The following is a 25,766-nucleotide window of genomic DNA, read 5'->3' on the forward strand; positions in this document are numbered from 1 at the left end:
AATGGCTCAAATGTTGAGCAATAACAATGACATTGCTCAGCTGAGTAATAGCTTGTTATTCTTGTGAGGTCAATGTAAGCCTTGTGATTGACAAATAGATTGGCCTTTGATCCAAAGGCGGGTGGTTTGGTGCTCCTCAGTGGGGTTTGGCATATGAAAGCATTTCTGTGTAGTAAATATTGAATATTTTTCCTAAGCACTGAGCTGGGATAAAATTGATGGACACTGTGCTTTTCATAAAGCTGAATACGGCAGCATATGATTGATACTCATTTCTATTCAATTGACTAGAGACTGACAAGAGCCCTGCAGCATTTAAACTACTAAAAGGCAGGAGGCTTAACTCCATTTTTGGTGTGGACAATCAAATTGAATTGGTTTCACTTAAGAGTGTAGAGCAGGGCTTTTCAAGTGGCCCATATTTTGCAGGTGTTTACTGCTGCTCTTCTTTTCTCCTTTTCCATCCACTTTAGAGTACTTATCTTACAATGTTGTGAAGGAACTGAAAAGATCAGCAAGAACAAATTTTACCTCAGTTTAAAAAAATGGAAATTGAGTTAGGGGTATGGGAAGCACCCGTGGAAGAAAAGTGGGTTCCTTGATGCTGCATTCTATCTGCTTGGAATTTCAGCTCTTAAATGCAGGGTTCTTTAAGGATCTGGCATGTAAAGAGCACTTTCACTTTATTGTTCAGCCTCATGATGAATGACTGTGTAGGACACATACCACTGGATTACCTGCCAGAGAGTGCTTTAATTTGATTGTCCTTTTTAGACAGACTTGGTGGCAGAGAGAATGAATAATGGCTGATCCTTATTTTCTTTTATTTCAAGCATGTTAATGGTGCACTCCACTTCCTTATGGTGTGTGTGTGTTTCACTTTAAGTTTGCAAAGATAACCTTGCATCCTGCACAGCCACACACAGCCATATATTTTTCGTACCTTACCTCACTATAACTTGTCATTCTCCTTTCCTGAAGGATTACCAAGCAGAAGTGTTTCTGCAGGGAGAGGGACTCACTGGAAAGGAGCTTTTTCATTTGTGAAGGTTATTGTTAGTGTTAAGTACTATGCTTAAGCAAATTTACCTTTATGTGTTAAATGTAGCAATTTCCTCCTATAAGAAGTAGTGTAATATGTAATTGTTTATAGGCGGAACTGCTCTCCCAGTTCTCCAGTTCTTCTGATTTTCCTACTGAGTACTTTCCATTAATTTCTCTTAACTTAAACTAATACTTCCAAAAAAAAGGCAATAAAAAAATCCAGAACCGCAAAGTTCTGGTTAGGAATGCTGAGAAGAAAGGACAGTATTACAGCTTAAAGGCTGAAAAGTTTTCAGAAAGAGCTCCTTTCCACAAAGTGTTTTTTTGTTTGTGGTTTTTTTTTCTTTTTGAATATCTTAAGGTTTATTTTGGCAGCTGCAGAGTACCTGAAATTTTGGGTGCTGGGGTTTTTTTATTGTTGTTTGGTTATTTTTTTGTTCAGGGGGGGTGTTTTGTTTTAAATAAAGATGTTTTAATCTGCCTATTAGTAATGATTAAAGAAAAATAAACTGTAATAGGAAGGGGAAAGGAGGGTGTGGATCTAATCACTGCAGTTCCTTGTTACGCACTTGAGAGAACTGAAGGTTATAGCCAGCTCCCAGGTGGAAATACAGCCACAGCAGAAATAGTGGTTTTTTGGTCGTTCTTCCAAAACTAAACGGGCTCCACTGTCCCAGCAAGGCAACTTGAGAGAGCTGTGCCCTTAAACTGCTTTTGTCTCTTAGCCTTTGAAGATGCTGACAGTGCCGTGGATGACCGGGACAGCGACTACCGCAGTGAGACAAGCAGCAGCGTTCCCCCTCCGTACCACAGCACCGTGCAGCCCAACGCCTCTGTGCACCAGTTCACGGGCCCAGCTCGCCTGCATCAGCAGGGAATCCTGCGGGATTCCTGTGCCGACTCCCTCCACAATTATGATCTGGATTATCGGGAGCATGTGGTTGCCAGGTGAGTGCTGTCTTATGGGTAGCTCTCCTTTCCCTGTTGTTTTTCCACTGCAGACCATGAGGGTACTGAGCTGGCAGGAGAGGGCAGATCAAGGGCTCTAAAAGTCTTCTGGTAGGAACGTGTTACGTATGTTGTTGACCCTGGGATTCTGCTGTGAGCCAGGAAAAACCCGTGAGGCTATGTGTTACACCAGATCTGGCAGTTTAGGGAGTTACCTTTAACAGATATGCTCAACTTCAGGTCATTTGCTCTTGGTTGTACTTTCCCCTTACTCACTGAAGGCTAGAGTAGTTGCTTGTTCTGGTACCATGGTGTAGGTGTGCCTCTCTAGGCAGTGAAAAGCATCCTAGTAGGCAGTGAAACACATCCTAGCAAAGTTATCCTATTGGGAGCTTCTTTCTTGATGCAGATTTATTTTCTCTTCTGGATTAGCTCCAGTTCTATAAGATCTGCCAAAACAATATATTCAAGAAGAAAGTCTGTAACAGATTAGTTGTTGGGGTTTTTTTTTCCTTATGTTCCTATTACCATATGACACTGTTGAATGGTGTTCTTTTTCTTTAGATTTACTTTCAGCTGTATGAAAGATAGTTTGTTTGCTCTGAATTTTTTTTTTACCATAAATCAGTAGTTTCACAAGTGTTTTTAACTTGTTGAAGTATTGAGCATTGCAGCACTAACTTACCAGGATTGATGGCTGTGAGCTAGAACTAGTTGTGCAAGGTGAAAGCGGAAGACTTTGGACAGTGCTGCTAATTTTGGTCAGCTTGCTAAGAGTGGTTCTGTAGAGCAGGCTAAGCTGCTACTTCTGCCTTTGGTGAGGAAGGAAGAGGCAGCTGCTTAAGCACTATCACAGTTAGAGGTGCAGAGTTTTATTTGTATTATTGCTGATTCTTTTCTACCTTATCTCCCTTGGTGGGAATGTTCTTGTTTTCTGAAGTCTGAGCCTAAATTCAGTTATTGTCTTGGGTGTCTGAGGCTAAGTTTTGCCCCTCTTGATGTATGATCATTAAGGTAAAGGGTGAAGTTTAATGGTAACATCTAATGTTGTTACTGTTACTGAGGTTTCAAGAATTGAAGCAAATGTGCCAACAAAATGCATTTACTGCAGTGTGATGTGTCATTCCTAGTGCTCTATTCCTAGTTCATTAAATGTCTTGTATATAAGGAAGTTATTCCCTTTCCCATGTGAGTCTGTGCTGCTGTGGTAAAATTGCCGAAGATCTAAGTGAGGAGATGAGCTGAGGCTTTTTCTTTCTGGAAAAGCTGAGCTGAACAGTGATGTTGGCCCCCCAGTCAGGGGAAGCCAGTGCTGGCAGCATATATTTGGAGTTGTGTGATTTCTTGGAATGGTGTTGACAATACAGGTATTTTTTCATGGCTCACTTTGCTTGGAGTCAGTGTATATGTGAATTTCTATCTGTATCTAAAAGATAAAGGTGTTTTTTAAGACCTTCCAAAGAACCACTGCTCATTTGAATTTTTAGAGAATACCAAGCTGGAATGTATTTCTTTTTTTTCCCTCGATTTCCTTAAGGTATTGGTGTGAAAGGATCTGGACTGATAAAATTTACTTGGAAACTGTGAGCTTTGTAGTTTGCTATGGTCTAAAATGACTTCCAGTCCAGAAATGCAGATCCTCAGTGGTGATCTGAGCGTTCCTGTTCCCATGTGCATTTTCCACATGCCCAACAAGATTCTTTGCTACATATTTAATTTTATAACATAAAATATGCAAATAAGCTTTCTAAAGAGGCTATGTGGGATTCTCTTACTTACCAGAAAGGTATTTCTAACAAGCTGGCTGAAAAGAAGCATGTGGGTAGATCTGAAATATTTTCAAAACAAAGTTGTAGCGGAGTATTGCAGGAACAAATTGTATTTGACTTTTGTTCCTAGCAGTTCTCAGTGCTGTGTGCCAGGCAGTCACCTGATGAAATCAGTGTTCCTGGCAGACAGCAGCTGATGCTTGCAGTGAAAATGAGGCTTGTAGGAGGCTCTCCTCGGCAGACCCAGAAGAACCAGACAAGAACCTGCTGAAATGTGTCTTGAACTGTGCAGAAGGTTGTCAATTCCAAAATGCCTCAGTTGGAGCTGTTTGTTCTAGCCCCTGCGTTTTTTTCTTACAATATTTGGGTTTGGATGAAAAAGTTCTGCTTCTCTTTATTAGCTGTTACACGTGATCATATTCCTTTGATTGAAGTAATGTATTTTCTTCCAACCTCTCCTAAGGATGACAAGCAATATTTTTATGTGTCCTTGGAGTGTGTTTTGCTGCCAGCAACCAGCTTGGCTTCAGAAGAGCAGACATCTTTCCCTCAGTTTTGGTTTGTGGGGTTTTTTTTTGTTTGTTTGTTTGAGTTTTGGTTTGTTTTTTGTTTGTTGGTTTGGTTTATTTGTTGGTTTGTTTTGGTTTGTTTTTTTGTTTAAGCACTAACTTTTCTTTGCAATGCTCATTTTCTTTAACTGTTTGTCCTCCATACCTCCCTAGTCTTACTCAGTATGATAGCATAGATTCCACTATGAGAGTCCATATCTGAGTCTTTAGATCTATCAGATGAGTGGGTTACCCTCTCTGCACCTCTCTGCCTGTCTCCCCAGTGTTGCTGCTTTGAAGTGTTCTTGTTCAACTGATACTCGCTGTTTGCCTCAGCTGTTTTTTAAATCTGTAGTATTTAAATGCTGGGCTGATGTCTTTTTCTCCTCTCTTGTGTTGGGTTTCTCATCATTATTGCTAATAAAAGGGATGCTTTGTAATAGAGCAGAGGAAACACATACAACAGGAAAAGAAAAAAAGAAAAAAAATTTAGAAAGATTAGAAAGAAAAGTAATTTTCTTTATGCCTAAATTAGTCCATTTTTTCAGTTCAGCATTTACAGATAATGGCTCTTCAGACATTCATGTAGCACCCATTGCCTTCAGCTGAGTCCTGGAAGGGCTTGATCCAGTAACTATGGTGGCCCTGGGAATCTTTTGAAAGAAAATTATTTCATTTACTGGCTTAAAATAGAGCAAGAAGTGTAATAAGTGTTCTAAACTGTGTACATAACAGGATTCATTTAAAGTAATGAGCATCTTTCCAGTTAGTGTAAGGTAGCTAGTACTGTTGGAAATGCAGCGCTACAGCAGCAGTAGAAAATGCAATGACACATCTCTCTTTCAGGACTATCCTATCTGTATCCTATGTTGGCATGCTCCGTGCAGCTCTCATGGTGAAGACTCTTGGATTAGCAGTATCCATAAAATGCCTGTTGTCTTTTCCTTTCTCTGGCACTAGGAGGTCAGGGACACACATGCCCTTATGCTCCTCACTTCTCAGCAATGGATGATGTGAGGCAAAGCTGCATCTTTCAGATGATCATATTGATGTTTTTACATCCACTTTCTACCTGTTTGTTCGTATGTAGATTTGTTTGTTTGTATGTAGAAGCTGTCCTTGTGAGGTTTAGATGAAGAAGAAGTTTCCTTGCTACTACCCTTGGGGCTGTTGAATGATTGAGATAATCCTGCTGACCAAGGGATAAGAATTAATCCCAAAATCCCAAGGGTCATTTACTTGGGTTTCTAGGAAGCATCAGATTGTTTCACAGCTTAATCCATTCTCCCACAATGGACAATTATAAATTGTTGGATCTTTTCAGATGCATTATAAATGGGAAATGCAGATCATGAAAATCATCTGAGGCATATGATGGGCTAATATCCAACACCAGTGTTTTGTTTTTCCTTCTGATCCAGTAACAGCTCTGAGAATCTTAATTTTGTGTTGGTAGGGGCACCTTGAGGCCTTTACCTGCAGCAAGAGCTCTCCCAGCAAAGAGGAATGGTGAAATAGCTGAAACTCCTCTTGTTGCTCATGCCCATGGTTTACATTTTGTCTCCTGTCCTCACTTGCCTGGGGTCTAGTGACTCCTAAGTCCAGATGAAATCTCTGCTCTGATGCCATCCCTGGGAGACAGAGGGTCCCTGAAGGCTTTATGAGTACTGCTAAAGCAAAGTCTGCAGCCCAGGGTGACCAAAATGCAGGCGCAGCATAGTGGAATGATGCGCGTGGGCACTGCATCTCAAAGTAGTCCTGTTGCTGCAATAAGTGACTTCTTTTCAGCATGCCTAAAAAAGCAACAGCAGAATACTGGTACAGCCAAGGCTGTGTGCCCTCACTTGATCACAAAAAGCTGTTCTCCCTCAAAAAGGCATTTCTAAATTTTGTGCAGACATAACTGATGGAATCTCACAACCCATGCTGCTTTTTTTGACTATTTGATTGAAGTGTAATGGTGGTAGATTGGAAGGTTTTCAATTTTGTTATTTCTGAATGTTTCTGATTTTAATTTTCATTTATTTAATGCATGTTTTTCCATTACTATTTTTTCTCTCCTTCCTATAGCTTTTTTTAAAACTGTTGTTTTTCCCTTCCTATTTTTTTGCTGCCTCTCTTCCTTTCCCTCCCACTCCCTTTATTTCTTATCTTAGACAAGGATCTCTAGCTAGAAATGAAAGAGTCAGGATCATTCCATTTGACATTGAAGATGGAGAAGAAGAACAGGACAGTAACTATGAAGAGCTAGGAAAACTGTTAATAGAGGATTTCTTAGAAAAAACTCATAAAACTAGAAGTTGGCATGAGAAAAATGTGAAAAAGATACAAACTCTCTCAAGAAGAGAAAATTTAAATCACTGTGAAAGATCAAGGTACTGCCAAAATGTGTGTCTGGAGTCAGGGTCTATAGATGTCCCTAGATATCCTCAGGAATATGATACAATTGATAGAAGAAGGAAAAAGAAACCGCGATACAATTTTGAAGAGAGAGAACGAATAAGCCTGCAAAGAAACGGAAGTCTGCAGTTTCCTGGGGAGAAAACAATTTATTTCAATGGTGTGGCAGCTGATTCTGAACCCGTTGATGATTTCCCAGTATATGATAGAGTTAGAAAATATACCAGGAACTCTGAAGGTAAGGGCTTGCCTGCTTATCCAGTCCTGCGACCATACAAAAATGGGTTAATGGTTAAAAGTGGCAAGTTGCCCAACAAGCAGGGGATGAACCATGAGGACTCATTTCACCTGTGTAACACTGAGGACATGAAACACATGAGGATTCTAGAGAACACTTTTGTGCCTGTCGATGTCCTTGAGGAATTTGACAGCAGTGCTTCTGATGAGTTCCAGTACTCTCCTGTTTCAGACGAGGAAATGGGGGAACTTTCAAGAAGATGGTATGATTCTGACATCAGCCATTTGAGAAACATAACTGCTAATTTCCCTGCAAATATGGGCTCCCAGTCAAAAGATAGCTCTGATAAAAAACATAAAACTAAAGAGAGCAAGCGTGATCATCCTGTGCAAGACTTAACACTGTCACCTGTTGAAGAACCCAATGAGGAGTACATAGACACAATGGATGAACTTCAGTGTCTGGTAGAATCAGTCTCTGAATATTTGGCTGAAAAGGAGGAAGAAATCAGCAAATTTGGTACGTTGCCAGAAACAAAAAAAAAAGTTGAAAATCTGCCACTGAAGCAGGATAATGCTGATAATTCAGCAGAAGCTAAAAAATCTGAGCAGACCAAGCATCTTGCTGCAGAGGAGAGTACCAAAAGCAAATCTGAATCTCTTCCGGACTTGTCAGGTGTGAAAAATACAGTGAATTCCCTCTTCAGCTCTTTCACAGAGAAGGTGGGGTCAAGCACAAAGCATCTCACAGCGTCTGTTGAAAAACTTGTCTCTTCCACTCCAGAGAATACAGAAAACAAAAACTCATCAGAAGGTGGAATCTTGAACGTATTTACGGGTAAGGCTAAAAGTGAGAGTTCTGCTTCTGGAGGGGCGGCAGATAGTAAATCTGACACCAAGTTCTCCATTCAGTCTTTGCTACCATCCCAGGTGAGCAGTGATAAAAGAGCCCAGAACACAAACTCCAACAAGCCAGAAACCACTGAGACAGACAGTAAGGCTTCTGCAGCACATCCTCCCCAGCAAACACAAGGAAATTCTGCCGACAGTCAGCAGAACCAGCATTCAGTTGTGAATTCAGTTCTAGGCATGTTTAATCCTTTAAAGATCTTCTCTGAGAAGGAAGTGCCAAAACAAGAAGTCACAAAAGAGGAGCACACCAAGGACAGCCATGCTGTGAAAGCTGAGGAGGCAAAAAAGATCGAAGCACCATCTGGACAGATGTCAGCCAAGACCAGCAGCAGTGTTCCAGAGGCACAGAAAAATGAGACCAGAAGTGAGGCAGAGGTAAATGCAAGTAGCACTTCTGTGTCTTCCATCTTTGGCAGGCTAACAAACTCAGTCAGTTCCTTCAGTCTGAAAGCCAATCTTGATGGTCTCTTGGCTCCCAAGCAGCCGGACATGCCACAGAAGCAACCAGATTTGCATCCTATTACAAGTCAGCCAGGTCCCACTTTGCTAGAGGGTGTGCCCACGGCCAAGGACCAGCCTCCTGCAAATCAGTCAGAGGATCAGCATCCTGCAGGCCATGGACTGGCAAAGAAGCAAAACAGAGATAATGTGGAACCTAAGTCAGAGCCTCAAGATCAGGGTACAGCATCTGAAAGCTTTTTTAGTCCACTCAAAAAGTCTTTCAGTCAATTGTTGCTTCCTTCTGCTGAACAACAGAAGAAAGAAAGTATGTCTGAACATTTTAAAGACCATAAGTCTGAGGAGGATATAAAACAAAATAGTTCATCAAAGGAAGAGCACTCATTTCCTTTCACTGGAAAACTTCCTTTTATCAGTGGGCTGGGTTCATCAGCAAAGCAGGAACAGAGGAATGAGAAGGGAGGCTTTATGTCCTCATTATTTAAATTTTCTTCTGCAGAAAATCTAGCACCTACACAGCACCAAAAAAGTCATCAGGGTTCTAGTGGCAGTTCCCTGCATGAAGGCAGAAACAGTAATTCAGGAAATTCGGTTTCAATAAAATCTAGCTCCGTTCCAAATTTATCAGATAATAAGGAAGAACTTTTACAAAGAAGAAACATGACTAAAGAAAATCTATCTACTGGCCATGTAAACAGAGAAAAACACCAGGATAGTGCCTCTGCTACCCTTAAGGCCAAAGAAGAGCAGCAGAAATCTAAGAGTACTCAAGAAGAACCTAGAAATGTAAAAGGAGGACTGATGAAAGAGGGAGTAAATGCAGCAGACTTAAGGAAAGGCTCTGTTGAATCCACCTCTTCAGCCAAAGGGCCAGAAGCACTAAGTGCAGATGATACTCAGAAGAAGCACACAACAGGTTTTCTTTCTGGCTTTCTTCACATTCCTTCAAAAGAAAATACAGCCAATAATCAAGATTCAACTGCTAAAAGTGAGGGTGATAGCCAGAAAACCACTTCTCCTGGATTATTTTCTGGCTTATTTAGGTTTGCCTCAAGTGAAAACTTGTCTGAATGTAAGCAAGAGAAGACAAAACCAAATTCTTTGGGCTTCATGAAGCTTTTTGATAGAGGTGAGGACACTAGCTTAGAGACAAAACCCAGTAATTCAGGAATGGCTTCTGACAGTCAAAGCAGCATTGGAGAAAAGCAGGAAGCTTCCAGCTTCTTAAAAAATCTGCTGCCAAATCCAAAGGAGAAGCAGGATAATGTGAAAAGAGTGGAATCTTCCACTATTGACCAGCTATCCAGTGCGAGAGTAAAGGAAACAACTGAGACTCATCTTCCCCACAGTGGACATCCTGTGCTCCCTGAGGCCCTAAATCTGCAAGCCAATGTACAGGACTTGTCTGGAAAGCCTGTAAATAGTAAGCCTGTAAATATTCCTCACCAGGATGCAGACTCTAAAATTCTTCCACCTCCTTTAAACAAAGGATCAAATGAATCTCTCAATTTGACTAATAAAAGCTATAACCCTACGGAGCAGCGCTCAGCTTATCAGGAAACAAGGAGCCATTCTAGCTTTGAATGGGAATATGAAGTGGGGGGACTGGCTGACACTCATGGAATAGCAGTACCAGTCTACTATGTGTTAAACCAGAACCCTGTTCTGCCCCCTCAGTTCTTGGACTGGCCTGAAAATGATGTGGTAGTGAATCTTTGTAAAAAGGATGGGAATGCAAATGTGATGGATTGGCAGACTAATGCCAATTTTGATGGACAGAGTCTAGATTTAAGTGCGATATCATATGAATCATTTGACCAGTTAATGTTGCAAGATATTTGTTTGCAAGAAGACGATGCATGGACTGCTAATTCTCTCAATGAAAGTTACAGTAACTTTCCACCCATTGAAAGAGACAGCAGTTACTCATTTGAAGAGCTACCCATGGATTTGAGCTACTCCTCTGGCTGTGATGGAACAATGTGGACACTAATTGACCAAGACACTTTAAGTGTGGATGAAGGCTTAATGTACTCATCCTATAGCCAGGAGTATCAGGAGTGGATAATGATGCTTGAGCAGGGCGTGTGGTGGCCATCAGAAGATGGTGATTGTGGATACTACATGTACAGTGACAACCAGTATGTGTATTCCCTGCTCACTGATCCCACTGGACAGTATGTCTACGTGTGTGCTCCTGAAACTTACTCCTACATGGACTGCTGGGATTACAATTTCCAGATGGATTCCATTCCAAGAGCTGTGCTGGAAGACAGCACAATTGCTGTTTGTGGTTTCAAAGTCCCTCTTGGTAGTGAAGATGAGCTGTTTTGGTTTGCTGAAGAAGAGTGTCTAGATGATTATACAACAAATAAACCCCTGGATTTGTCAGTAGCTTTGCAGAGGAGTGACCAGCTAATGAACATGAATTTGGAAACTTTTTCACAAATGTTTGAGGAGTCAATTTATTATCAAAGAGAGCAGCCATTAGACTTTTCAGGTTATAAACTTCAAAAACTCAAAGTAGATTTCCGACCTGAGAAGGAAACCCCGAATCATTCAGAGGAGCCTCCATTAACCCTTGATCTCAGAATACATTCCAGGGCAGCTTTCAATAAATCTCTGAGTAAGGAAGTCCACACCAAGGAAGTTGGTAAGGCTGTCCCGGTGACAACTTCTGGGAGTGGGTCGTCAGGATTCTTTGGATTCCAGCTGTTTCAGTCTACTTCTAAAGCTGAAGAAACTGCAGCATCTACTGAAAGAGTAACAGAAGCAAAAAAGACTGAGGAAGATAAGAAAACACCAGTGAACAAAGTTAGCTCCCTATTTTCTGCTTTGGGTGGACTAATTGGAAAGTCTGCAAGCCCTGGCTCTGAGATAGCAGAAGATTCTACCTCAAAGAGAACAGACACACGGTCAACATCATCTGAAAATAAGGCTGATGTTTTACCACTTACATCAAATAAAAAGTTAGATGAAGAACAAGCTGGACAGAAGTTTCCTGTTACACCAGAACCAAGAAGAAATACTTCATCAGAACTTAGTTTGGAGGCAGCTAGAAATGAAAAGCCAGAATTACACCGGACTGAAAACATCCATGTTAAAAAAACAGGATTAACAAGGTCTCCTTCTATACTGAGCCAAACTGCTGCAGATGGCAGACCCACACGGGAAGAGAGACCTGTTAAAGCAACTCCAGCTTCCAGGCGTCTTGAAAGGCATGCAGCTATTAATGAACCAAGTCAGCCACAGCCGACTCCGAGCCAACCAGCCACTGAGCCTGAGGAGACATTATTTAAAAGTGCCCTGAAATTGTTCAGTCTTGGAGAAGATTCTCCTGCAACCTCAACTGCCAGCAAACCCCAATCTTCTGGATTTTTTGATTTCTTTAAAACACAAGTAAGCAAAGTGCCACAGCCATCACCAGAACTGGAGAAGAGGCAAGGTAATAAACCAGAAGAGGTGAAACAGCCAGAACAGAAGGAAACCTCTGGCATCTCATCTTTATTTGGATCCCTTGGAGATCTCTTCAAAGTGGAGCCTGTGTCTTCTCAACCAACCTCAAGTACTACAACTCTGCCAAAACCCAACAGCAGAACTGTGACTGAGCCAAGGCAGAAACCTGAGAAGACTGGGGGTCTTCAGAGTGCCAGTATGCCATGTCTGTCCTCCACCCCCAAGGAAGAGATGAAAACAGAAGGCATGGACAAGCAGGTCTCTCTTAGCCCCAGGGTACAAGAGGAACAACAAAGTAAAAAAGCCATGGATGAGACTCCTGAGAGTAAAAAAGTGCCTCCTGGAAATGTTTCACAGAAGCCAGTGAATGCAGGTCCCAGAGGAAGCCAGCTGGGCCAGCCAGTTGGGCAACAAAGCAGCACACCCACGGTCACACCAAAGCAACAGGGAGGTCGTGTAGGAGACGCAGCTAATCGGGCAAAACCAAAGCCAGACCAGACGCCCAAAGAGTCGGGTTTCAGTTTGCCATTCAGCTTCTCTGATATAACTGCTCCGAAATCCCAGCCAGCCGGTAAGAGCATATTCTCCTTCTTCACTGGATCAGATGAACCAAAGCCTTCAGCACCTGCTGCTGCTCCTGCTGGTGGGAAGCAACAAGAAACAGAGGGGCTGTTTCATCTGCCCTCCTTCTTCTCCAGTGGTCCAGCTCCTGAAAAGAGTGTACCTCAAAGAAGTACTAGTTTTAGCTTTTTCAGTTTGACATCCTTTTTGGATGAAAAGCCACAAACTACTCCAGGGCAGGAAAAAACAACTAAACCAGTGAATTCCAAGCCACCAACTGCTCCTAGACAGGAGAATAATACAAAACCAGCTAAAACAGTGAATGCTAAACCACATATGAAGCCAAGTGTTCTCACCGACTCTGGTGTCAAAACCAGCAGTTCTACCATGCAACAAGATGCAGACAATAAAAAAGAAGTTGATGATATTATTGCAGCAGTGACTGGCAAACAAACGTCTAATGACCTCAAGATGCCAGAAAATAAATCAGAAAAGCTGGCAGGGGACAATGTAGAAAGTATTGCTGCAGTAGCTGAAGAGAATGGTTTAGAAAAGCTTCCACAGACCAGTGGAGACATTGATTTAGGAAAGCTTCCACAGGCCTATGAAGGGAGTGGCTTAGAGAAGATTCCACAGGGCAATGAAGAGTGTGGCTTAGAGAAGATTCCACAGGGCAATGAAGAGTGTGGCTTAGAGAAGATTCCACAGGCCAGTGCAGAGAGTGGCTCAGAAAAGCTTCCACAGGCCAGTGCAGAGAGTGGCTCAGAAAAGCTTCCACAGACCAAGGACACTGCAGTAACCAGCTTGGCTGCTCCTGGTCCTTGCCTTCAGACTCCCGCTGTGCAGGAGGGTTCTCAGGATCAACAGAGTGTTTCCCCAAGGGCAGAAGAAGATGCTTTGGGTAATGTGGAGAAAACGAGCAGTGTTGCATTTCCTACTGATGAAAAGCCTTATTCTTCCAAAGAGCAAACTTCTGAAAAGGTTGATCATAGCATGGCCTCAGGTGATAAGATGGATTCCCAGGGTCTAAATGACTTAAATAATATGAGTGACTTGAAAAATGAAGTGGTCTCTGAAGAAGTAAGTGTACAGAATGAGTTGCCAGAACAAAAAGTACCTGAACAAACTGACAGATTACAGAGGGCACAACAGCCACGTGTTCCTCCTAAAATGCCAGAGGCACCTAATTTGCAAAGCAAACCAAAGGAACCTGAGAGTGATAAATCAGTTCTGGATTCTTCAGTTGAAATGTTTTCAAGTTTCATGACAAAAATGAAACCACCTAAAACATTTTCTGGTTTCTTTTCTCAACCTCAAGCTACTGCACCTCCACCTGCACAGAAGAGGAGCTCCTCTTTCTTTGGTTTCTCATCCCTCCCAAGTGGCCCAGCACCAGCTTTCACAAATGATATATTTGGCATCTTCAAAGGTCCAAAAGAATCTCCAAAAGAGATGCCTCCGAAATCCACCCCTAAACCTCAAAGCACTGGTGTGAAAGATGTCACTGGGTCTGTTCCAGCAAAAGACTCTAGGGAGCCAGAAAATGCAGCTACAGCCAGAGAGTCTAAAAGAGATGTCTCTACCTCTGGGAAGAAGGATGTAATAACTGCTTCAACAGAAGAGAACTCCACAGAAGAGTCTCCTATGAAAACAGAAACTGAGGAGAAAAAGAGCTTGGAAACATCTAAAGAGGAGCCTTTGAGTGCCACTCCAGAAACAGGAGTCTCTAGGGAGAATGAAGCCCTTGAGGTGCTGCAACAGGATAGTGAAGCACAACCCTCTGAGGTGGTAGATGCTCTGCCATGCCAGTCTGATCTCAGTGGTGCAGCTGATACAGTGCAGACTGAGGCCACTGACCAGGCAGATGTAGGGACTTTCCAACCAGCTGTGGGGCCTTCAGCTGTAGCTGAAGAAGCTGCTCCTGCAGACAAGGCAGCCTCTGACATCCTTCACACTGGCTCTACTGATGAGCTCACACTGGAAATGGAAGCCCAAACTAATAGGGCAGACACAAACCTTTCCCAGTTAGATGAGAGTGCTACACGTGAATCAGAGCCTGCTGTTGCAGGGGATCAGGCCAATGCTGGTATTGTTCAGCAGGACTTGATCACTAGTACTGATGGCAAACCCACAGCTCCAGCTGATGAGCCCAGTGTTCATCTGCCTGAGCAGAATGAAGAGAAGACAAGTGAGGTAGAAAAGCAAACTGCTGAACAGGAAAAACATTTAACAATTGAGGGGGTGCCTGTAGGAGGGATTGCTTCCAAATCTGACTTGAAGAAACAGGTTAAAGCTAATAATGTTGCTCCAGATGCAAGCAGTAGTAAACCTGTCTTTGAAATACCAAGCATACCCAGTTTGCCAAAATTCGGCTTTATGTCATCTTCTGATAGTGGAAAACCTTTTGGGTCATTCTTCTCTCAACAGCCACCTTCTGCTAATAAAGCAGGAACAGATGAGGGCCTCGTGTCCAGTTTTAAGAAAATCTCTATGTCTCTGTTTGAAGGAGGTGGTGAAGAAAAGGTGAGTAAGCCAGAGAGTGCCCAAGGAGCAGTATTTGGGAAAAAGCTAGATTTCTCCTTTCCCTGGCAAAAAGACATCAAGGAGACCTCTGCCAAAAAGGAACCACATGTACCACCACAGGCTTTGTCAAAACCAGATGACAAGGTGTTAGGAACAGTCAGTTCAGAAGAAAGCTCAAAATCTGCAGTCTCGGATCAAGTGACTGACGCAGATATAGAAGTGAAGTTGTCTTCAAAGCAGCCTGACGCTGTAGACAATGAGCGTTCTGAAGTGCCATCTGGTGCAAGCACTGTTGATGATACATGCAGCAAAGAGCTGGGAGAGGATCTTGACAAAGAGTCGGAAGATCAACAGAATGTGATCTCAGGTGAACTGCAGAAAGAAGATCAAGCAGAGGAGTGTGTGCCAGAGAGGCCTGAGGAGAGCGAAACTGGGGTTGATTCTGCTCCTGATGGAGTAGTACTGCATCCTGACACACTGGCTGCAGATCTGCATAGCGTGGAACAACTGAATCAGAAAAGGCTAGTTACAAATGAGGCATAATAAATGGGATTTGACCATTTATAATGCAATGCTGCAGCAGTAGAGAGTGTCCTTGGTGTCTGATGTCTGTAGCTCAGTCCCAATCCCCTCCCTGTTGTCAGTGTTTGTGATATCACTGGTGGCTGTGACAGATAATAGGGCAAACTGCAGTCACTAGTTAGGTACAAGCCTCTACACCATTTTTCCCCTTTTTCCACTTTTTTTCTGTACGTGTAATTGAATTTCTCATGTTCTTATAACGTGTCCAACTGAAGGAGTTGTTCTTAGTAGGCTAATTTCATTAGCCTTTCAGAAGTTATAGCCTTTGTGTGTTAATTCTGCTGCATGCAATTCATTTTGCTCTCTTGTTTAGTGATAATAATATTGTGTTTGCTAAGAAAAAAGTTAACAGGTAGAATGTATTGGTAGGGAGGAACATTTTGTTCTCAAAATGCAAGGTAAATGTTTTAAATTTTAGAGAGAAATTCGACTTACTGATGACACATTATAGAACTACTTAGATTCACTTCATGTTACTGAATATATTAAAACACTTTCAGAAATATCAGTGAAAGTATTCTAATGCCTGGTCTTCCTAAAATCAGTGCAAAATTTATTTCATGCAGTAATGAAAGTTTCTAGAGGAAGATACCTGTATTTCGTTGAGTGCATTGAGTCTGTGCTTGTGCTAAGTTACAGTTGCCCTTAAAAATCAAAACAGAGGCCTGCTAAACTTAAGTTTAAGTATATATATAATTCTGTGTAATGTAAGTGAAACTTGTTCCTCTGATTATACAGTTGCAACTCTGCACTCACAGAACTTCCTGGCTCCAAATTCTTCCAAGATTGCAAGAGAAAAATATGATTGTTTCTTAATTCTTGGCCATAGTTTTCCTGACTGTAGGAGAAATCTCCATCTGCTGTATTTTATTTGAGGATTTTAGGAATTCAATCCTGAAAGTGGTGTCTTGAATCACAGAGGTCACACCCCTATGAGTGGCTTTTCTATGAAAAATTTTTCCATTTTTGTAAAAGGTTCTAAGTTGCAGGTCTTGACAGTCTTTATCTTGACTGCAACATACTTTATCATAAACTTTTAATACATAAAAGTGAAGGTAACTTTATTTTTTAACAACAGTCACCTTAAATAGATGCGATGAAGACCCCAACTGCAGCAAAACTGCAGAAAACAGAAACACTTTCACTCTGAATTGCTGTGTTTCCATCCTTATTCCTCTCTGGTTATTAGAATATCTTCACTGCAGTTTGTAGCTGGTGTAAGATGAAGCAGTAGTTGGTGCAACAAAGACCAGTGTATAGAGCATATGTGAATGTATATATACATATGTATGTATGTGCATATATATATATACACACACACACACATATATACAAAAGAAGTATATATGGTCTTTATGCTGGTAGATTGTGTATCAAGTATTTCTGCTGCCAACCAAACTTTTGAGGTTCACAAATCTATATTTACATAATAATCATAAGAATATAATAGTTAAGTATGACTTCATAGCATGCCTTTGCAGTAATATTTAGTGTACTGCTCAGTTTTTTTACATGTGCAGGTTGTTTTGTGTTTTTTCAAGCCACTGTTTTTTCTGATGGACTTTCTTACTCTCTCATAGTCCTGCTGGCAGTAGTAGATACGGCTCCTCTTGCAATGTCAGCCAGGAGAGCTCTCACCTCAGTGAGCTGGAACATTCCCATGAAAGTGCCCACGGCTCTGAACAGGAGGATGATCACCAGGAGAGGCAGTCAAATCACTCTTACCACAGTTCGAGCAGCTACCAGAAGGATGGTCAGGCGTGGCTCAAGGAGCAAGAGGAGCCTCATGGCAAGGGAGAGGAGGAGAAGGTCTGCAAAACTGAGGAAAAACCTGCAGACCATTCTGCAGCTCAGTTGCCTCTGGAACTTCAGAAGCCCAAGGACGTTGATGCAGGAATCCAAATTAGGTAGGTGAAGCTATTACCAATTTATTTTCAGCTAGTTCAAAGAGGATTCTTCTATTTGCTGTTTCCCAGGGCAAATTATGTACCTTGTTCTTCCAGCCTTTTCTGACAACTGAGTTGATGTTGGTCTGTGAAATACCTGTTGTAGAAGACCAGTTACTTAGGGGACGTTGGCTAAGGTGAAGCTGTTTGCCTTGTGTGCAAAGAGGAACACTTGTTAAAACTGTGGTTTTTGTGTGTATAAAGAGGAACACCACCTTGGAGCTCATTTGCTGGCTCTTCTGTTTCTGGTTTGATGAACATACTCTGGCCCCAAAATAGTTGATTCCATTGCTCATGTGGGATCAAGTTTAAGCTTGAACAACCAGGAATTACTTTTTCATGGTTAGAGCTTCACTAGTTCCATTCTCATAGACTACCACTGTTAAGAGTTAGTGTTTATGTAGTTGTAGGTTGTAGAGAATTACAGCATGAATAGACATGTTGGTCTGACTCACTGTGGGAGCTTTTCTTGTCCTTGTACTTTGGCTTTCCAAGTTGTCAACAGTATTGAAAACAGGCTTCAAAAGTATTTCATCTAAGTTTGGGCGAGTAGAGTACTGGGTTTTGCACAGGTTTTACAGAAATTTCAAATTTCACTACTTAAATTTGGGAGTGACGTTTTTCCTTCAGATAATCAAGTCATTGCAGCTCCTAGATGTGGTTTTACTTTCATAAGTATGAGGGATTTTTTTTTTTAATCTGGTTCATTTAGATCCATGGGAAGATGTCTGCCCAGATACAGGAGGAGGATACAGCTGGTGTCACTGTGCTTGGATGATAGAATTAACTGCAGGAGTTCATGTGTAGGCAAGCCTTACACTAAAGATGAAAAGAGGAAAACAAGACGAGAGAAGTGTTAAACTGTTTTTAAACTCTGATTCACTTTCCTCTTTTCCTTACAGAGCAGCAGGAGTCTTGTCCCAGAATGGCTGGCCTATATTTGTTCACAGGAAAGGTTATTCACATAGTCTATTTCAGGCTAATTTAGGCATCTAACTTGGATGCTCCTGCCTCACTGTCTCCCTTTCTCTCCACCCTCTGGCAGTGCTCTCCTGTCTCCATGGAGTAGTCATGGAACTGAGCTGTGAGTGTTGATCCCAAGAGTGCACCTGAGCTAGACCTGTAGCATGGATGTGTTTTGGTCTCATCTATGGGGTTCTTTTATACAGTCAGCACTGTGCGATGGGTGCTTTGCAGGCAGGAGGTGTTTGTTTTTGTGATTTACACCTCAGCAATATACAAAAGTAGGAATGCAACCAAAGGCCCAAGGTATCACAAGCTTAGGGAGAGCAAGATGTGCTGTGGGGCACTGAGGTGGAGCGCCTGTGACAGATCTGCCTGTCCTCTTGAAAAGCTGTACGAAAGCGTGGAGTGACAGAGGTTCAATGAACAGGGGAGACTCAGGGCTGAGCCCTGTTGCCAATGTTTCCAATAAAGAGGGGCTGTAAATTTGTAGCAGGAGGAATAGGGAGGGGCAGTGGCCAGAAAAAATCTGCAGCAGGCACAGGGATATAAAATCCTCCATCCACATCTTTATGTTTGATACCAATTATGATACCATTGTGTTGCATTGGTTTGATCTGGTGTCATTGATTGCTTTCCTCATATTTGCACAAACATCATCTTCCTCCTGGGTTTGGATTGTGTACAGATCATGTCTTTCAGGTCATCAGTTTCCAAGGTGGCTGCTGAGTTTAAGAAAACCTCTCTTTTAGCTGCTCACTTCTCAGAGCACATGCACAGCTGTGCTGACTGGAGCCTGTTGGTTCCTTCAGAGCTGAAGCTGTAACCAACCAACCAACCATTATGTGGTTTAATCTTTAATGCTACAGGTAAGTATCTTTCATGTAGTGATTTCCTGTTTTTTACTTTCAAGCTACCAGGGTGACATTGAGCCACCACCCTTTCCTCCAGCAAGAGCCCGTTGGATTAGAGCCATTAGCAAAGTCCGACTGCAGCTTCAACAGGTAGGATGGAGTATTGCTTTTCTCCTTTTCTGAGCTGCTGTGGCTCAAGGTTTCACTTCTTCCTTATTGTAAGGCGCCTCTTACAGTTTTGACGTTTTGCAGACAAAAATTGTATCAAATGTATTGTGTAGGACTGCAGCATGTTGTGATGGTTTTAGAGCTCTCTGATTCTACCAGACATTTTTAACATCATTGTGTGGAACTAGAGGTTAATATCAGAAAAGATGCATAAGCTGAAAAGTTACCTCTGAATTTGTAAATAATAATAATGGTGTCTAGGACTTGAGTGGTTTATTCTAAATGGTTTGAAATGAAGACTTTTTCTCAAGGCAACTTGAGGATAGCTTGTTAGTTTAGTAGGAGTTATCTGTATTATTTGTCGTGTGAAAATGTTCCTTGGGAAACTTTGCATTAAATATTTTTATATATACTTATTGAAAGTGGGCGTATAGTAAGTCTTGGTATTTCCATCTCATGAAAGTAAGATTTAAAAATAAATAGTCTTGATTTGGGAAGTCAAAAGGAAAAGGTTGTGACATTTTCTATAACAGTATAAACACTCTTGTTTTAGAAAACACTGTTTAAGAACCAAAAAAGTTGGATTAAAAAAAAAATTCTTATGGTTTTATCCATCTATATGCCCACAGAAAGATAACATATGGTGTTCATGTTCCCTAGATTTTGACTGCTAGCCCAAGTGCAGAGTTAATGTATTTCACTTAGAAATACTACTTTCTTCTAGAGATTACTTGTTTTGTTTTTATGAGAGATTTTACAGTATCTGTCACAATCAGGACTTTCTCTTGTGGATTTTTGCAAATTTTCAAGAACTGATTGTTGTTGCTTTGCATCTTCGGAGGCAAAATAGATTTTCTCTTGTTTTATCTGGATTGTAAATGCTTTTTCATCTAACAATGGCTTCACTTCTGAATAGAGAGGATTTGTTGCAAAGCTCTCAGAATGACATGGAAAGTGAAGAACACCACTAGTATTTAAGAAGAAATGAGCTTCTGCTGTGATTTTGTAGAGTATGCAAACAAAACGGTTTAATTCTGTGCCATATGGAAAACAAGTGCACAAACAAGGGACAAGAGATTCAACACCACCTAGCCATGGATCTCTCTCTTTTTCTGAGAGACTAGAAAGGCCATAAGGTGGTTCACCATTGTTTCGTGATTCTGCTGAATTGGAAGGATAACATGCTTTGAGATGATTGCTGCTGAAACAGTAGTTTAGCTTTGATAGCAAAACATCATTATTTGCTTTGCCTTGACCACTGCTGACAGCTATTGATCAAATTTTCCCTTAAACCAAAAAAGGTAGGAATTGGAGCTTTCTGGCAGTCTGCTCTGGGGCTTAGCTGCCTTTTGTGTCCAAAGACTTTTCCTTACCTCTGCTCTAGGTCTCTCTTGTTCCATATAAATCCGTATCTCATTATTAGGACAAGGAACAGTGGAATAACAAAGGGCTACTGCAAAAACAGGACAAAGCCCCATTTGCTCTTCTTGTGTTAACTAGATGACCCTTTTTATTTTAGTCTTTTCTTGCCAGGATTTTTAGGCACTTTTCCATCAGCCTGGCTTTATTTTTTTATTTTATCTCCTACTCATTTCTTTATTTTCCCTGAAGTACAGTGTCCAAAGCTGAATGTAGAAATCCAGCTGTGAGCCTGCTCATGTGCGCTGCAGAGCAACTAAGACTTTGTTCTCCTGCCTGTGGTCCTGATATTCCAAGATATACTGGCTGTCCTGCTGTGATGGTGCTTTTTTTATCACAGGCTATCACTGCTGCATAATTAGCCTTTTACACTTTGCAGAGCTGAGGTTCTTTCTGAAAAAGGGTTTTGTCTCTTGTTGCATAGCCTTTGTGTTGGATTGTGGCTTTGAACTTGTCCTTACAGAAGTTGTTTTTTGTTGGTTTTTTTTTTTTCCATTTTGTAATCACTTTGTTGTCTGTGTCTTCCTTACCGTTTACCTGAACAAATCATTCAGGTTGTCTGTGACAAAACCAAAGCTGATGGCCTGTGTGCTACCAGAGTTGCCTGAGGGATCTTGCTTGATGTATTCTTTGAATTTGGCTACCATGATTGTCAATTTTTTACCAGTATGTTTGCATCTATTTTAACAGCTTCATCAAGATCACAGGGTATAAAGGTTCTATTATTCTCTCTCTATCCCTTAGAATAATTTCGCTTGTCATAGAAGGAAGTTAAATGCATTTGACACAGTTCTACTCTTGATGAAACCATGCTCGCAGTTATTTATCTCCTTTTCATGTTCTAGAAGATTTGCAAATAATTTGATTATTTGTTCCAGTCTTGTTCCAATCCCCAGGGAACTGGAGTGTGTGTGAAGCTAGTGCTTTTATAATTATACAAGCCTTTCTCTTATTATTTTTTAAGCATAAATTCTTGCTTTGTCTTTTTCAAATCTTGGAGCGCGTTGCCTTTTTCTCAAGTTCTTAGTGCTGAGTGATTATCAGTGTTGCACCCTGGAACCTGAGGATAAATGTTTATCAGAGCCATCTGACTAAACAGACAGATAAGGTGGTAATTTCTTTTTTTTTTTTTTTTTTTACTGCAGCCTCTTTTTAATAACTTTCTAAACCTTCTTCCTTTAAAAACCCCCCACAACAATCCAGTATTAATTCTGTCAGTTGCCTGACTGCGCTTGTCCCTTTCATTGAAGACCTGAAGCAATCAAGGCATCAAATTTCCAGCCTTCTTAATGCCACCTGATGATACCTCTTCCTATGAATGGCATCCATCCTTTATTTGTCATATTGTGTGTTCATTGCTAGATGTTTAATTTTGTGCTTCAGCCTTTTGATTCCTTTGCTGTGCAATCATTTTTGTCCTTAAAAACTTCCTCAGGAAGAGAGTTCAAGCCCTTCTAGAAGGCAGGAGGTTTCTTCACTGGGTGAGTCTTCACTGATTTTTGTCCAGTGATGCTGTTTCATTAGCTGTTAACAGCTTCTTGAACTCCCTGGTCCTTTAAGCCTCTTTCTTTTGACTCTAGACATTGAGTTTTTATTAGTTTGTGTTCTTGAATCACATAGTGTTTTCTAGCTTGTCTAATTCCTTTCCTTCTAAGGTATCAGGATGACTCTTACAGTTTCCTCAGATGCATTTGCATCCTCATTTCTCTCTGCACTTATGCTCAAATCTAGAAGAGCATCTCTGCTAGTTGCTTTCCGCACAAGTTGAGTCATCAGTTTCTCCATAGATTTTGTTTTAAAGTCAGTGATGCAAAGACAGACTTTCAGATGAGGATCAGGATTTTAAAGGACCATGTGGTGATAGTCTAAGCAGGTGATTCTCTTGGTAGCTAGAAAAGATTATGTCTCATTTCTCTGGTCATTGTAGTAACATCTTTTTATCTTCTGTCATTGCCTAAGAGCTTTCAAGAGGACTATCCTTGTTTGTTCCAGCACTTCAGAGCAGGTGGTTATGTCCCTAGTGTTGGAAGGGATGTCTCCAGCACACTTCAGTGTTCCTCTTTCTCCATGTGCCATAACATTTCATGAACACGCTTAGAGCTCTACTTCACAGATCTGAGGAGCTGAACTCCTATCACATACACTAATGAAATGATTCTTGCAACCCTTAATTGTTAATGATCTGACTGAAAACTGAAAGAATAAAGAAAAAGTCCAAAAAAGAAAAAGACACCCAAGAAGTTTCCATACGTGATGTGATTATAAATCCCCTGAGCAATTCAGCCTCCTACCTGGGAAAAGATTAATATTCATGTGAATAATGTACATGCATCCTACATTCTGACCATGAGTCAGAGAAATGTAGTATTTTAATTAAGACTTGACAGTTACAAAATGGCACAGGAATTTGTTATTGTGCATGTTGAAAAAGCTTTGTTGTAGCATGCACGTACGTTTTGTTCTTTGCTTCTGCTGTTTTTCTTGTTCTCTTTCTCTGTGAAGAGGAAACTTAATTATGCTAGAATCAACTAGGGTTTTCAGCCCTTCAAGGAATGACTCAGTAATCCTCACCTTCACACTTAGAACTTCAACTACAAAGAGGGATTAATTGATAGTTCATCTGCTGCAGTCCCTTAGTGGGAGCTTCTTTTCCAGAAGAACAAACACGTAGCTATTGCATCTTCAACTTGCAGCCCTCAGTAACTGAAATAGCCTCCAGCTAGGGACACAGCTATGTGACTTCTAAAATTATACAAATTTGAATCTGACTTTTGTATAACAGAAGAATTGGCAGACCAAAGAAGAGCAAAAATTCAGTTAAATCATCAAATTACCTCTCTTACCAACTCTTTTAAGTATATTTAAATATTAGAAGATGGTATGGGATCTGGGATTTTCTCCACTTACATTGAATTTGTTGAGGGGGGGAAAAGTCTTATGCATAATTTTCCTCTCTTATATGGGTATATTAAATGCATCAATTGACTTGTTTTTTTTTCAAAACCAAAGTAACAGGAGCAGTGTTTCTTCCTTTTTTAAGTAATGCCATTTTATACCAATTATTTTGATTTAACCTTTTTCTTTCCCTGTTACATGTCAGTAGTCTGTTCTTCCTGAATGATACATATTCAGGTCACAAACTGAAATGGCAGATGTAGTTCATGACAGTAGTTTTCTGGAATATGAAGATCACTTGCAGTAGCAAGGACTAAAGGGGGTTTTCCTTTAGTGTTGCAGGTACCCAGTCATATCCTTAGTCTGATTTTCTCATGCTCTGTAGCTTTTCCTCTGCAAATATTTAAGAATCATGAGGGTCTCAGTTTTAAAAGCCCTGGTCCTGGGAGGGTGATGTGTTGGTCATTTTGTAGTGTGAAGCCCTATTTTGATTTTGAGAAAGCAAGCTGTTGCTGCAAAGCACCAGTATTCCCTTCATAAACAACAGTGGGATGCCCTAAGGAGTCCTTGCTGGACTTAAAGTCATGGTGAAGAGACCAGCAGGATCTGGTGCCAGTTTTGGTTGCAACTTCGATTGTAAGTTGTCTGCCTGTACCTGTGTGAAATTAACCTCCACATGTGAACCAAGGCACTTTGATCTGTAATACCAGGGACTGTGCACCTGTGGAGAACAAACTGTTTTGAGGCAGTCAGCAAAAGACTGGAAGCTGTCCCTTTCTACCTCTCATGGATCTTGCAGTCCATGCAATAATTTACTTTTGGCATTTTATTTCCCTTAAGCTTTGTTGCCTAGGTGTCTCTTTATCAGTCCCGTGAAGATGAGTAAGCTCTGCATTTTCAAAGCCTCCCACACAGTGGCAAAGAAGCAAACCAAAGCACTGTGACTCTAACAGAGAGTTACTAGAAACTTCTCTTCATGCAGAAAAAGTATATCTCCAGTTAAGTATCTTCCTTCTTTTCTATCTAATGATCTGTGGAGGTTATCTTAACCTCCACCAGAATACCAGCGTTCCTGATCAAGTGTTCTAGGGATCAGTGTTGGTGGGGATCTGTAGAACATTCTTGTGGTCATGAATTTGGTGTTCCTAAGCTCAGGTGGTGATCCTGTCGGTCAGGCATGATCTGAGGGTTGCTGCCAGCAGTATTGCAGACTGTCTGGTGTTAGGTGACTATAGTAGTCAAATCATTTCTGAAAATGCAGCTTTTACATCTCTTAGGGATTGCACAACAGCAGTTATTTAGAAAGCATTCAAATACAAAAGTACTGGGGACCATCTCCTCATGGCATAATCTTGGTTCTCTCTGCTGCATCTGAGTTTCCAGGCTGGCAAGTCTTGTGAGACTCTCCAAAGCCCTTTGTGCCTTTCCTGAGGCAGCTTTTAGTGTGGGATGATTCTGTGGTGTTTGAACAATTTATGTCTGTTTTTGCCTCTGTCAGGAACGGTTCAGCTGACAGGCTGTGCTGAAATGAGGGAAAGCTTATTTTTTCTCCAAATATCTTAAATAAAATACCTGCATATTCACATTTGTTTGGGATAAAAGCCATTTTTATTTATCCTTTCTGAGATTCCCTAAGACTTATTATAATTTTTTAATGTGCTTTTACAATGAATGTTAGAGCAAAGCGATAATTATTTGCATGTACACACCATGAAATAGTGTTGTGCCTTCATTAACTGCTGTTGTGATTTTTGAGCAGCTGTTTGATAACCTTACCTCCAGTGAGAAAGATCAGCCGCCTGTCCCCTTTTAGAGTAGTTAAGAGAAATGGTGTCTTGTGAAGCAATGTGCAATGTTTTCCATGATGACCACAGCAGCTCAGAGCCTGCTCAGTTACTCTTTCTGCAAGCTTCTCCAAACATATCAATATATTGACAGTCATCTCTGCTAAAACCCAGTTTTGGTATCCCCTGTATACCCTGGCACAGTGGGCATCGGTCCCCTTCAGTTTTCTCAATATCTTCTTGTTGCTGTTTAGGAAAAAACCCTAACAAATTCAGGGGGCTTTGCTTCTCTAGAGCT

At 41.1% G+C, this 25,766-nt stretch overlaps 1 protein-coding gene across 3 annotated transcripts in view; it reads left to right on the forward strand.

Annotated features, from left to right (window-relative positions):
* Positions 1-25,766, forward strand: part of LOC311165470 (protein unc-13 homolog B-like) — a gene marked incomplete at its 5' end in the record, with an annotated part of 207,766 nt that overhangs the window by 62,014 nt on the left and 119,986 nt on the right. For all 3 annotated transcript variants that reach the window (XM_084225440.1, XM_084225439.1, XM_084225441.1), the window contains 3 exons: positions 1,770-1,992; positions 17,020-17,346; positions 19,262-19,352. In XM_084225440.1, coding sequence (XP_084081566.1) covers positions 1,770-1,992; positions 17,020-17,346; positions 19,262-19,352 — 641 coding nt within the window. The remainder of the gene's footprint in view (positions 1-1,769; positions 1,993-17,019; positions 17,347-19,261; positions 19,353-25,766) is intronic.

The sequence above is a fragment of the Fringilla coelebs genome, assembly GCF_963513975.1.
Source record: "Fringilla coelebs genome assembly, chromosome: Z".
NCBI lineage: Eukaryota > Metazoa > Chordata > Aves > Passeriformes > Fringillidae > Fringilla > Fringilla coelebs.